This window comes from Pan troglodytes, chromosome 3 (assembly GCF_028858775.2).
Source record: "Pan troglodytes isolate AG18354 chromosome 3, NHGRI_mPanTro3-v2.0_pri, whole genome shotgun sequence".
NCBI classification, from domain to species: domain Eukaryota; kingdom Metazoa; phylum Chordata; class Mammalia; order Primates; family Hominidae; genus Pan; species Pan troglodytes.
In genome coordinates, this window is record NC_072401.2 from 27,146,430 (window position 1) to 27,160,901 (window position 14,472).

General features: G+C 37.9%; 1 protein-coding gene across 18 annotated transcripts in view; it reads left to right on the forward strand.

Moving 5' to 3' along the window:
• TBC1D19 (TBC1 domain family member 19) overlaps positions 1–14,472 on the forward strand; it is a 185,504-nt gene that overhangs the window by 97,772 nt on the left and 73,260 nt on the right. For all 18 annotated transcript variants that reach the window (XR_010156505.1, XR_010156508.1, XR_010156501.1 and 15 more), the window contains 2 exons: positions 1,557–1,631; positions 6,225–6,287. Coding sequence is in view for 6 of the 18 variants with exons in the window: in XM_063809445.1 (XP_063665515.1) it covers positions 1,557–1,631; positions 6,225–6,287 (138 nt within the window). In the remaining 12 variants the exon portion in view is untranslated. The remainder of the gene's footprint in view (positions 1–1,556; positions 1,632–6,224; positions 6,288–14,472) is intronic.

A 14,472-nucleotide genomic window follows, 5' to 3' on the forward strand; every position in this document is an offset into this window, starting at 1 on the left:
AACCCCTAAACGTAGCTTTTGCATTACTCTACTTATGCCAACTGGCAGGAATTGATATTTGAATTAGGTGCTGTTTCTACCATTAAGGAGCCTGCATTCTAGCCAGAGAGATAGATTCAGTAGATACAATGGAATATAAATAAAATAGTAAAATAATTTTGCTTTAGTTAAAAAATGAAAACATCAATAAGGACCAATTAAGGCTTTTTAATTAAAATTTAAATGACTAAAAATAGCCAGTAAATGCCCTGATCATCATTAGGCAAAGAGCACTTTGACTCAAGCCAAAGAACTATGTATTAAACATCTTTTGAAATGAAGAAATCATATTTCAGGAAACACAGAGTCAGATTTATCCTGGCAAGGCAGCTACATGCAGTAAATATTCCTCCTTGCCTCAGACGACCCTATCCCACAACTCTTCTGTGAGGTCAGGAGGAGTCATACGGATCCGCTGTCCTAAATTGCCTTTGGGTTTGAGAGGAGGCTAGGGCTAAAGTGCCTGAGAGGTGAAAGGAGGGATTTGGAGCAATACACATGTCAGCTAAAGCAACGAGATACTATTTGCATCTCTTGTTAGCATAACTATTACCCAGTTGATCCCTACCTTCATCCTTAATGCCCTGACCAACTATGAACCTGATGCTTAACTTGATTACTGTCTCTAGTCCCTCCTCCCCCTTCTTCCTTTCCTCCCTTATTCTCTCCACTTTCCATTTTCCCTCTTTTCCACTTCTTATTCTCTATTACATTAGCCTAATCTCATCGTTGTGCAGTTAATCAGATTTTATAATATTATGTGGCCATATTCTTGTATTTATTTATTTATTCATTTATTCATTTTAGAGACTGGGTCTCAGTCTGTTGCCCAGGCTGGAGAGCAGTGGCTCAATCATAACTCACTGTAACCTCAAACTCCTGAGCTCAAGCATATGGGACCATATTCTAATATTAAAAGCTGACTTTATATCCTATATGATTGCTTTTACTACCAGGAGTTCTTTGTTATGCTTAAACTTTTTATTTTGTAATAATTTAGATATTAGAAAGGCAGTATAAAGTAATCCTTCTGAGTTTTTTGTATAGGTTGTGGGGCCAGGTTTCTTGAGGTTAAATGTTACTAGCTTTATGGCCTTGGATAGCAAGTTACTTTTCTCTCTTGGCTTCAGTTTCTCAAGCATAAATGGGAATAATAATCACTGACCTAATTCATTTTGTTGGTTTGGGATTAAATGAGTTAACTCATGTAAAGTGGGTAAAATAGTGCCTGGCACCTATAAGTACTTAATAAATACTGTATTTGCTATTAAAGTTAAATTATAGTTAACTTAGCAAATATTGACGGAATACTCACCAGGTGCCAGATGTTATCCTAAGTGATAGAAGTAAGTATATTTGTTGAACATCTACTATTAGTCAGGCGTGAGGGTTATAGTAGTGACTAACACTGAGTTCCTGCCCTTCTTAGTGTTTAGAATACTATTATTATTTGAGTTTAAGTCTGACTTTATAAATGTGATTGACCTTTAATTTTTTTGTTTTACTTTTAAATTTAGGATGTCTTGTATTATGAGCAGCTTAAGACCAATGTGATACAACATGACCTTTTGGTGGACAGTCTAATCTATAAAGTAAGTAAAAGTCAGCTTAGTTTTTCCTTTTCATTAATATAATTTAAAATTGAGATTCTTCAGTATGCAGAGCCTGTGCTATGTATAATGATATATATTAACCTTGAAAAATAATTTTAAGTGATTAGATTTATACATATAAAGTTAAAGTTGGTGTTCAAAATTTGCAGTTTGCATTCTCTGTTATCTTTTTTCCCTTTGAAGCTGTCTTCATGATTCTTTCCTAGTCCTCCTATTTTTTTATTAAGATAAGCATTTCTTATATCTCTAAATTCAAGCTTTCTACACAAACCAAGTAAAAAGCAACTGAAAAGCAAAACCGGATTATAATATTTTTATCTTATGATTCTTTAGGGCCTACTTGTTTATTTTCTTTATATTGAAGTCATTTTTAATTTTTAATTTCTTTTAGTTTCTAGACATATGGCTAAGTATATCTCAGGTTTTAAGGTAGAGACACATTGAGTTTTTGCCTCCAAGCATCTGATAATCAAGCTGAGAGCTGAGTTAATGCTTTCATCACTGAGCCAAACAGGGTCCATTTTCCAGTACACAATAGAAAGCCAAGCACCAAAGCACTGGGTTTTTGTAGCTAGAAAGGTTTGATCGGACTGGATCCTGCCATGGGGTGATGCCAGGGCTTGATCTGATTGAATCCTGGATACTGCCATGTGGTGTCCACTTCTTAATTCAGACCCCACTCTTTAGTCGTATCACATAGGTTCCACCTGTGGTTGCATGCTTGGTTCATCTGGCCATGCTCAGGTTACGTGACCTTCAACCTGGAGGTCCATGGCAACTGAAAAACAGCTCATAACTGTGTTACATAGAAGTTGAACCAGATTGGTCTGGTGTAGCTAACACTTTATGTGTAATATAGGATATGAATAATTCTGAATTAATATTAGGCAGTTTAAAAGTCTTAGATTTAAAATTTAGATTTGAAATATAATAGAGAAAGGCATATTATTATAGGTCTCAGAAATGGGAAAAAGAAGATTACATATTGAGGACCTGAAAATGTGTCTGAGTAGAACATGGCCAGGGGTAATAATAACTATTACTAACAAATGACTGCTTACTGTGCCGTATAGTATTCCAAACCCTTTACATAGATCACTATTTAGTGCATACAACTACCTAAGAGTAGCAGATACCAACATTTAGGCTATGCATTATAAATGTATTGTTTTTCTGCGGAAAAACTTGCATTCTGTAAAACCACGCATTGAAAATAACAGAGCTTATGGGCAAAACAGGGTTGGGGTAGACCCACTCAAAATTTTTGCAACTTTGTAATCAGAGTACTAACAAAAGCAATCATTGGTGGCCTGGGAGAAGAATCAGACAGCTCAGGCAGGCTACTCTGGTAGGAGCTATTAAAAATGTATAAAAATAATAAAACAGAAATGCTAAAATAATGCAAGTGGAAGTGGTGCTCTGGGCCACTGGGGCTACTGTTAAGGTGAGCGCAAGAGAACAGCAGTGAAGAAATGTGCTGGGCTGGGAGCGTGCCTCTCTCAAGAGGAAGCCCCAGTGCCAATGCCTGTTTTTAATGTTCTTAAAAAGCAACTGTAAAGTCTCATGCCTGTGCAGCAGCAGCTGAGCTGAAGACATTTTTTTTTCCTGCTGTTGGTTATAATTCTCCTCCCTCTGCTCCAGCTCCTCTTGCTTAAGAAAAATTGCATCTGAACCAATACAATTTCCATGTTATACTAACATCATTTCCTTACTTACCAGCAACATAGTGACACATGTGTGATAACAAAGCAGAAAGTAGTTATGGAAATTGAGATAAAGAAAGAAATTTGTTTAAATTAACATATGAAGTAGTGAAGCCAAGATTTAGACCTAGCCAATCTGACTTCAGAACTGTATTCTTAACCACTAAGCTCTACAGTAAGTGGAAATGAGAGTTTAGAGGATACAGTCCTTTGATGGAAAGTCTTGTATCTCACAGAGGTTTTTCACTAGATTTGGATCACAGGTACTACTATTAAGTTTGAGGTCAAATTATTATGCTCAGTGGATTATTTTATCAAAAATGTAAGAGATCTTTTGGCCTGTAAGACCGTTAGCCTCTTTTCTAGTCAAATGAGAGGAAACTCACACGTGAAAAAGCTAAAAAAAAGTAAGGAGTGCTAGGATGAGAGTTCTCTTTGTCACCAAAACAAATTTCAGTTTGAGTCAGTAAAGAAAATTTGTTCCAAGAAGGAAGTAATTTGTGCCTGAGGAATTGGATGAAAGTTTTAATGGCATCTAAGCTGTGCGCAACGTGAATGTTTTTAGGAAGATATCTGTCTCTGGTTATTTTTGCCTTAGTTGGGCTCTGCCAATCACTCCAAACATTATTGAAGTCAGCCGTTAAGGGAATGATCATTTAAAAAAAAAAATCCCTGTTGTTACAGCTCCCTATAGCAAAGACTTATTTTAAATTTAACTGAAAACAAGGTGGAATTCTTTTAAAGGTTAAAGGAATGAATGGAACAAGGCAATGTTACAAAATCCATGGTCAAATAGCTCAAACAGTCTACAAAATTCAACCAGGCTGTTGAGCAAAGTAGCAGTCGGGGAGGATGGAAAGTCATAGATGTTCTGAGCCAATGATGTTGTGAGTACAGAACATCATTGAACCCTCCCTAGGCTAATTTATTAAATGGTTCTTTTTTTTTTTTTTTTAACAAACTTGCCTTGTATCCATACTTTCTATAGTTTTCAACCATTTACTATAATCTGATAATTTATACTAGTGTTTTTCAACCTTTCTTCATTATCACGCTCCTGGAGAGAAAGATTAATTAACTTCTCTCTAATAAGAAAAAGTAAATAACAAAAAATAAGATTTGGATGGGTAGGGATGAGCTCTGGTCGGCCACATACCACTGTAATATGTAAAATTTGTTGACCTCCAGGAACCAGTTTTCATGCCCACAGAGGCAATAGTATCCCCCTGTTGAGAATGCTTGATCTCTACCTTTGTCTGGGTTGTCTTCTGACATAAAAGGCTGGACTGTTTCTTTCTCCTTAATCTGTGTCATTATGGTTTTTTCAGAGTTAGCACACATTCGCTAACCCCAGAGTCATCTATGACTCTTTCCATCCTCCCCTGATTGCTACTTTGCTCAACAGCCTGGTTGAATTTTATAGACTGTTAGAGCTATTTGACCATGGATTTTTGTAACATTTCTTTGTGATTTTCCCATGTTTTTACTATCTTGCCAGTGAGATTGTAGACTTCTTGATGGTAAACATTTATTATTTGTCTTCTTTTTTGTTTGTTTGTTTGTTTTTTGAAGTTTTGATTTTTGTATCCTTCATCCCAACCAATCAATCAGTACTTGTTGAATTGATTATATATTGGGTCTAAAAGCATGGTATAGTTACATCTGGAGATTTTGGATACATGTAAGGTTTGGGATCTATATTTACTTATAAATAGATGAACACTATTATAAGTAAAAGGGCTTTTGGTGAATTTTTTAAAAAAAGCTTTCTGGATGTTTACTCTTTATCTGATACTGTGCTAGGCATTTACCCATCCTTTCTGAAGGAGGCAGTGGTATCCTCATTTATGGATATGGAGATCTAGCCTCAGAGTTACTGACCAAAGTCATACAGCTAAAAGTAGTGGAACTGGATTTCAAATCTTAGTTAAATCTGTTGGAATTTTATGTTCTTTACACTGAAGCACACAAGCAGCAGTTTCCAACTCTGGACATAATATTCAGAGACAATCCTGGGGGAAACACAAATGCTTTAGTTCATTTTTCTAGACTTTTGTTCATTTGTTTGCTTGTTATTGGAGGGGTACCTATATACTTATGAATTATATCACAGGAAAATATAATTAATTTCTATTAATAATTTTATCACATTTATTTTTACTCACTCATCAAATATGTATTGGGTATTTAGGTGCTAAGCACTGTGGTGGTACTACATATACAAAAAACATTTAAGATGTTGGAGCTCAAAGTGGCTAAAGTGTCATAGGGAGGCTCATAGAAATCATTAAGGTAGACTCAAGTCAGAAAGTGAGAATAGGAATATATTTAAAGAAGGAAACTAATATGCTATCCAGGGAAGTCAGTGAACTGGCCCTTAAACTCATAATGCAGAAAATCAACACTCTTGCTCTCTCAGTAACAAGTGGTGACTTGCAAGTGAATAATCACAAAGGCATGGAAGATATTTGGTCTTTTGTGGGAATGGCAAGAATTTGGACTTGAACAGTGAGATTGGAACAGTAATTTGGGGCCAGATCGTTATGGTTGCTTCTGGATGTTATGATTGCATCCGCTTTTCTTTTTTAGCTTTAAGCCATCTAAATATTAGATTAAAAGGAGATAAAATTGAAATAAATATTAAAGAATTACTAATGGGACCTTAAAAAGTATGAGGAATTCGAGGTCAAATAATGTGTCACATATATTAGTTCAGTAAATACATAGCAATGATAAAATTTAATTGAGAAGTTTATAATCATAAAGTAATAAATTTATTGCAGTAGTGCTTCTAAATACATGTGTATGCTTTAGTACTACAGACAGATCTGTTTGAGTTCTTTTCAGTACTGTCTACTTTTAATTATAGGATGTGAAGTTGACAGCAAGCAATGATGATTATTATTTTGTATTTGAAGATTATTTATATCAGGTAAGTTTAAAAATAAAAATACATAGTGTTCTTGTTTTAGGTTCTCTATATCATGATACTTTAGGAGATATCTCTGCTGTTGATTAAATCTTTTTGTAATCCATGGCATGCTTGTCGGATGAAATGTTCTAAGTTTGGGATAAGATTACCTTTTGTTTTTACTGTGAAATTAGATAGGAGAATAAGAGTTCCCAATTGTTTCTTTTTGTCATATATGGTACATCAAGGAGGTATTATTGGCAGGTAAGTTTTCTATCTTTGTTATTGGCACAGATGCTTAAATCAGATGTCAAATTCATATTTAAGCCATTCCAAGATGTTTGGAGAAAGCATTTTGCATTATACTTTTAAAATTAAAGATATTGAAAAATAATGTTTCAAAATCAATTTGGAGTGTCGTGATTATCCTTTGATCATTTCATTTGCAGATATTGTGGATGCTTGGATTCTTACTTTTTCACATCTAGAATAAAATCATTTATCATAAATAGAAAATATGTAATTTATATAGAATTGCCTACATGATGTTCTTTTTTAAAAAGATATGTACATATTAATAATCTGATTTTGAATGAATGTCAATACAAATGTCATAAAGGAAATACCTAGATTCTACACAGCGATTTCTGCTTGATTAAATGTAAATTGGTCCCTGCTGTTTGTATGAGCAGGTTTTTGTTTGAAAATGGTATTGTGGTGTATATGTGTTTAAGAGAGAATATAAACTTAAATAAGCATCTCTCAAGAAGGTTTATCATATGTTCCAAGAGCTAAAGTATAAAGACTTTATAAGACTTATTTATAAAGTTAAAATTTTAAATAACCCCAGAAACAATTTTAAGAGATTCCTGTGATTTCAAATGCATAATTAAAATTTTTTGTTTTTTTAAGTAGTGGACTTAAAATTCCATTTTAATATAAAGTTAGTTATTAATTAAAAGTTGGAGAATACAAAAATCTTCTTCTAAAAGTTTATGTAGCTAATATGTAGCCCTGTACCTAATTCTTAGTACTCAGTAAATTTTTGAATATACAGGTGTATCTCACTTTATTGTGCTTTATTGTGCTTCACAGATATTGTTATTTTTACAAATTGAAGGTTTGTGGCAACCCTGCATTGAGCAAGTCTATCAGCACCATTTTTTTCAACAGCATGAGCTTGTTTCATATTTCTGTGTCACATTTTGGTAATTCTTAACAATATTTCAAACTTTATTATTATATCTGATTTAGTAATCTGTGATTAGTGATCTTTGATGTTACTACTGTAATTATTTTGGAATGCCACAAACTGCACCCTTAAGCTGGCAAACTTAATTGATAAATGCATGTGTTCTGATTGTTCTACCAACTGGCCATTACCCATTTCTCTCCCTTTCCTCAGTCCTTTCTATACCCTGAGACACAACAATATAGAAATTAGGCCAATAATAACCCTGTGGTGGCCTTGAAATGTTGAAGTGAATGGAAGTTACATGTCTCTGGCTTTAAATCAAAAGCTAGAAATGATTATGCCTAGTGAGGATGGCATGCCCAAAGCCAAGATAAGCCAAAAGCTAGGCCTCTTGCACCAAACAGCCAAGTTGTAAATGCAAACGAAAAGTTTTTGAAGGAAATTAAAAGTGTTACTCTAGTGAATACGTGAGTGATAAGAAAGGAGAACAGCCTTGTTGCTGATATGGAGAAAATTTTAGTAGTCTGAATAGAAGATCAAACTAGCCATGACATTCCCCTAAACCAAAGCCTAATCCAGAGCAAGGCCCTAAATCTCTTCAATTTTATCAAGGCTGAGAGAGGAGAGGAAGCTGGAGAAGAATAATTAAAAGCTAGCAAAAGTTGGTTTATGTGGTTGAAGGAAAAATGCCATCTCCATAACTTAAAAAATGCAAGGTGAAGCAGCAAATGTTGATGTAGCAGCTACAGCAAATTGTCCCTGTCTAGCAAAGATCATTGTTAAAGGTGGCTACACTAAACAACAGATTTTTCAGTGTAGATGAAACAGCTTTCCATTGGAAGAAAATGCCATCTAGAACTTTCATAGCTAGAGAGGAGAAGTCAATGTTTGTCTTCAAAGCTTCAAAGGATTTGCTGACTCTGTTGTTAGGGGCGAATGCAGCTGGTGTCTTTAGGTTGAAGCCAGTGCTCGTTTACCATTTCAAAAATCCTTGGGCCCTTAAGAAATATGCTTAATCTACTCTGCCTGTGCTCTATAAATGGAACAAGAAAGCCTAGATGACAGCACATCTGTTAACAGCATGGTCTACCTAATATTGTAAACATACTGTTGAAGCCTACTATTCAGAAAAAAACATTCATTTCAAAATATTACTGCTCATTCACAATGCACATATTCACCCAAAAGCTCTGATGCAGATGTACAAGGAGATAAATGTTGTTTTCATGCCTAGTAACATGACATCCATTCTGCAGCCCATGGATAAGTGAGTCATTTTGACTTTCAATCTTATTTAAGAAATACATTTTGTAAGGCTATATAGTGTCATAGATAGTGATTCCTCTGATGGATCTGGGAAAAGTAAATTGAAAGCTTCTGGAAAGGATTCACCAATCTAAATGCCATTAAGAACATTTGTGATTCATGAGAGGAGGTCAAAATATCAACATGAAAAGGAGTTTGGAAGAAGTTGATTCTAACCTTCATGGATAACCTTGAGGGGTTCAAGACTTCAGTGGAGGAAGTAACAGTCACTGTGGTGGAAAAAGCAAGATAATTGGAATTAGAAGTAGAGCCTCAATACGTGACTGAATTGCTTCAATCTCATCATAAAACTTACATGAATGAAGAGTTGCTTCTTGAGGATAAACAAAGAAAGTCATTTCTTGAGATGGACTCTATTCTTGGTGAAGCTACTGTACACATTGTTGAAATGACAACAAAGTGTTTACACTATTACATAAACTTAGTAAAACAACAGCAGGGTTCAAGCGAATTGACTCCAATTTTGAAAGTTCTGTGGGTAAAGTGCCAACAAACAAATATTTTGTGAAAGGAAGAGTCTATCAATGCAGCAAATTTATTGTTGTCTTATTTTAAGAAACTGCCACAGCTGCCCCAATGTTCAGCAGCCACCACCCTGGATCAGTTAGCAGCCATACACATTGAAGCAAGACCCTCCACCAACAAGAAGATTACAGCCTGCTGAAGATTCAGATGGTCATTAGCATTTTTTTTTAGCAAGAAAGTATTTTTAATTTATGGCATGTGTATTTTTGGGCATATGCTAGTGTACTTAATAGACTATAGTGTAGTATAAACATAGCTTTTATACATACTGAGAAACCAGAAAATTTGTGTGATTTGCTTTATTACGATATTCACTTTATTGTGGTGGTCTGGAACTGAACCTGCAATATCTCCAAGGTATGCCTATATAAATAAAATTAATTCTTCATTTATACAATAATACTAGTTTGCCAATAACCTCTGTACTTCAGAAATACAGAGTGGAAATTATCAGTTCTTAAATGGTTGTCTGAGAGAAGCTCCACAGAACCATCCTCAGCAGGAAACTGTAACTAGTAAAAACTATTTTTTTAAAAGTATTTAAAGTCTCTGGTAATTATCCTAAGGTTACATAAAAAGTCAGCAAAGAAGAAAACATTTATTTGAGAAAAGCTACTAAATCTCGGTAAAAATAATTTGTGGCCCTTGAGTCATGACCTGCTTTTTGCCTCCCCTCACCCCCAGATTAGCATGACAGAAGCTTCAATTCAGCCATGTGTGGCCAGGAAGATGGGGCTCCATTTCCCTCCAGCTTCTAGTCGACGGTTACAGTATCTCCACAGGAGGGGCAGATGGCCAGTATTTCTTATCTCCCTCACCTCCGTTGCAGATGCTAAATTCTAGAGAGTACCATCAGGAAGTTGTCAGATTCCTTCCCATAGGGCAGAGATCTGGCCCAAAAGCTCTGACTCCACTTAGCAGGCCAAAAATACTAGGGCCTCAACGGCTTTCACCTCATTTTGTTTATAGAGGGGACAGAGATTCCACATGGGAAAGGCAAGCTGAGAAGACCAGAGGCTACCACCCTCACCAGTGTCTTTCTGACAAAGCAGAAGTGTCACTCCAAGAAAAGTAGGCCACTGTCCACAACCCGGTTCCAGGGCAAATGACTCAGAGATTTTGGCCAGAGTGGGAGACAGCCTTAACAACAGTAACTCTGAAGCTCTCCTCAAAGAACTAACTTTATATGGAGTATAGGAAAGTTCCAACCTAATGGGGCTCTTAACAATGAAGATTTTAATAGCAAACACTTAAGAGTAACAAGCTAAAAGCATAGCAGCTGGTTTACCAGAGAAAGCCAGAGACAGAGATAACTAGGAGGAGTCCTGATGGGATAGGACAAACCTCAAAGACTGGCCACAAAAATGACCTCACAAAGGACCATACGTTTAATTGAATCAGACTGTGGTACAATTTATGCATGAGGACATTGTTGAAAACAGTAGAATAATCAGCTGGCAATTAGAGGAACCTAATATCTGGCTGTGATATCGAGAAAGACAGAAAGCTTAACACAGAGATCAGGGGAAGAGACAAAGAGCCTGCTAAGTTAGCCGGGCTTGGTGGTGCATGCCTGTAGTCCCAGCTACTCAGGAGGCTGAGGCAGGAGAATTGCTTGAACCCAGGAGGTAGAGGTTGCAGTGAGCCAAGATTGCACCACTGCACTCCAGCCTGGGTGACAGAGCAAGACTGTCTGAAAAAAAAAAAAAAAAAAAAACCCTGCTAAAGCCAGTGTCATTGAAGGATGATTGTGTGTATGCTCAAGGCGGCATACTCTGAAGTACATCAGAGGCTTCACACTTTGGGAGAAACAGACTTAAATGAAATATTTCAACCAAGTCACTAAACAAATAAGCAAATAACAATCATGAGCCCCAGCTGCTTGTAAGATGGCCTAGATGTTGTACTTAACCAAATAAAACTTCAAAGCAGCCATTATAAATATATTCAAAGAACTAAAGGAAGCCATGCTTAAAAAAGTAAAGTAAGGCCAGATGCAGTGGCTCACACCTGTAATCATAGCATTTTGGGAAGCTGAGGCAGGACAATCGCTTGAGCCAGGAATTTGGGACCAGCCCAGGCAACATGGCAAAACCCTGTCTCTACAAAATAGAAAAAAATTAGCTGGGTGTAGTGGCATGCACCTGTTGTCCCAGCTACTCAGGAGGCTGAGATGCGAGGATCACTTTTGCCCAGGAGGTCAAGGCTGCAGTGAGCTGTGGTTATGCCATTACACTCCAGCCTAGGCAACAGGTGAGACCCGGTCTAAAAAAAAAAAAAAGGTAAAGTAAGGTGTGATGACAATGTCTCCTCTAATACAGAAGGTTTTAAAGAGATAGAAATTACATTTTTAAAGTACCAGACCGAAATTCTGGCGTTGAAAAGTACAATAATTGAAATGAAAATTTTATTGGAAGGACTCAAAAGTATATTTGAAAAAGCAGAGAAGAATCAGTGAACTTGGAAGACATCATAAGAAATTGTCATTCGGCAGTTCCAAGATGGCCGAATGGGAACAGCTCCAGTCTACAGCTCCCAGAGTGAGCGATGCAGAAGACGGGTGATTTCTGCATTTCCAGCTGAGGCACCAGGTTCACCTCACTGGGGCTCGTCGAACAGTGGAGGCAGGACAGTGGGTGCAGCCCACCGAGTGTGGGCCGAAGCAGGGTGAGGCATCGCCTCACCCGGGAAGCACAAGGGGTCGGGGAATTCCCTTTCCTAGCCAAGAGAAGGGGTGACAGACAGCACCTGGAAAATCGGGTCACTCCCACCCTAATACTGCACTTTTCCAAAGGTCTTAGCAAACGGCACACCAGGACATTATATCCCACCCCCGGCTCGAGGGTCCTACGCCCACAGAGCCTCACTCATTGCTAGCACAGCAGTCTGAGATTGAACTGCAAGTCAGCAGCAAGGCTGGGGGAGGGGCAACCACCATTGCTGAGGCTTGAGTAGGTAAACAAAGTGACTAGGAAGCTCGAACTGGGTGGAGCCCACCTCAGCTCAAGGAGGCCTGCCTGCCTCTGTAGACTTCACCTCTGGGGGCAGGGCATAGCCGAACAAAAGGCAGCAGAAACCTCTGTAGACTTAAATGTCCCTGTCCGACAGCTTGAAGAGCAGTGGTTCTCCCAGCATGGAGTTTGAGATCTGAGAAAAGACAGACGGCCTCCTCAAGTGGGTCCCTGACCCCTGAGTAGCCTAACTGGGAGGCATCCCCCAGTAGGGGCAGACTGACACCTCACATGGCCAGGTACCCCTCTGAGACGAAGCTTCCAGAGGAATGATCAGGCAGCAACAGTTGCTCTTCAGCAATATTCGCTGTTCTGCAGCCTCCGCTGCTGATACCCAGGCAAACAGGGTCTGGAGTGGACCTCCAGCAAACTCCAACAGACCTGCAGCTGAGGGTCCTGACTGTTAGAAGTAAAACTAACAAACAGAAAGGACATCCACACCAAAATCCCATCTGTACGTCACCATCATCAAAGACCAAAGGTAGATAAAACCACAAAGATGGGGGAAAAACAGAGCAGAAAAGCTGAAAATTCTAAAAGTCAGAGCACCTCTCCCCTTCTAAAGGAATGCAGCTCCTCACCAGCAACGGAAAAAAGCTGGATGGAGAATGACTTTGACAAGTTGAAAGAAGAAGGCTTCAGATGACCAAACTGCTCTGAGCTAATGGAGGAATTTCGAACCCAACACAAAGAAGCTAAAAACCTTGAAAAAGATTAGACGAGTGGCTAACTAGAATAGTCAGTGTAGAGAAGTACTTAAGTGACCTGATGGAGCTGAAAACCATGGCATGAGAACTACGTGACAAACGCGTAAGCTTCAGTAGCCAATTCGATCAACTGGAAGAAAGGGTATCAGTGATTGAAGATGAAATGAGTGAAATGAAGTGAGAAGAGAAGTTTAGAGAAAAAAGAATAAAAAGAAATGTCAACAAAGCCTCCAAGAAATATGGGACTGTGTGAAAAGACCAAATCTGTGTCTGATTGATGTACCTGAAAGTGATGGGGAGAATGGATCCAAGTTGGAAAACACCCTGCAGGATATTATCCAGGAGAAATTCCCCAACCTAGCAAGGCAGGCCAACATTCAAATTCAGGAAATACAGAGAATGCCACAAAGATACACCTCGAGAAGAGCAACCCCAAGACACATAATTGTTGGACTCACCAAGTTGAAGTGAAGGAAAAAATCTTAAGGGCAGCCAGAGAGAGGTTGGGTTACCCACAAAGGGAATCCCATCAGACTAACAGCGGATCTCTCGGCAGAAACTCTACAAGCCAGAAGGGAGTGGGGGCCAATATTCAACATTCTTAAGGAAAAGAATTTTCAACCCAGAATTTCATATCCAGACAAACAAAGCTTTGTAAGTGAAGGAGAAATAAAATCCTTTACATACAAGCAAATGCTGAGAGATTTTGTCACCACCAGGCCTGCCCTAAAAGAGCTCCTGAAGGAAGCACTAAACATGGAAAGGAACAAGCGGTACCAGCCACTATAAAAACATGACAAATTGTAAAGACCAGCGATACTAAGAAGAAACTGCATCAACTAGCGAACAAAATAACCAGCTAACGTCATAATGACAGGATCAAATTCACACATAACAATATTAACCTTAAATGTCAATGGGCTAAATGCTCCAATTAAAAGACACAGACTGGCACATTGGAGAAAGAGTCAAGACCCATCAGTGTGCTGTATTCAGGAGACCCATCTCATGTGCAGAGGCACACATAGGCTCAAAATAAAGGGATGGAGGAAGATCTATCAAGCAAATGGACAACAAAAAAATGCAGGAGTTGCAATCCTAGTCTCTGACAAAACAGACTTTAAATGAACAAAGATCAAAAGAGACAAAGAAGGCCATTACATAATGGTAAAGGGATCAATTCAACAAGAAGAGCTAACTGTCTTAAATATATATGCACCCAATACAGGACACCCAGATTCATAAAGCAAGTCCTTAGAGATCTACAAAGAGACTTAGACTCCCTCACAATAATAATGGGAGACTTTAACACCCCACTGTCAACATTAGACAGATCAACCAGACAGAAAGTTAGCAAGGATATCCAGGAATTGAACTCAGCTCTGCATCAAGCAGACCTAATAGACATCTGCAGAACTCTCCACCCCAACTCAACAGAATAT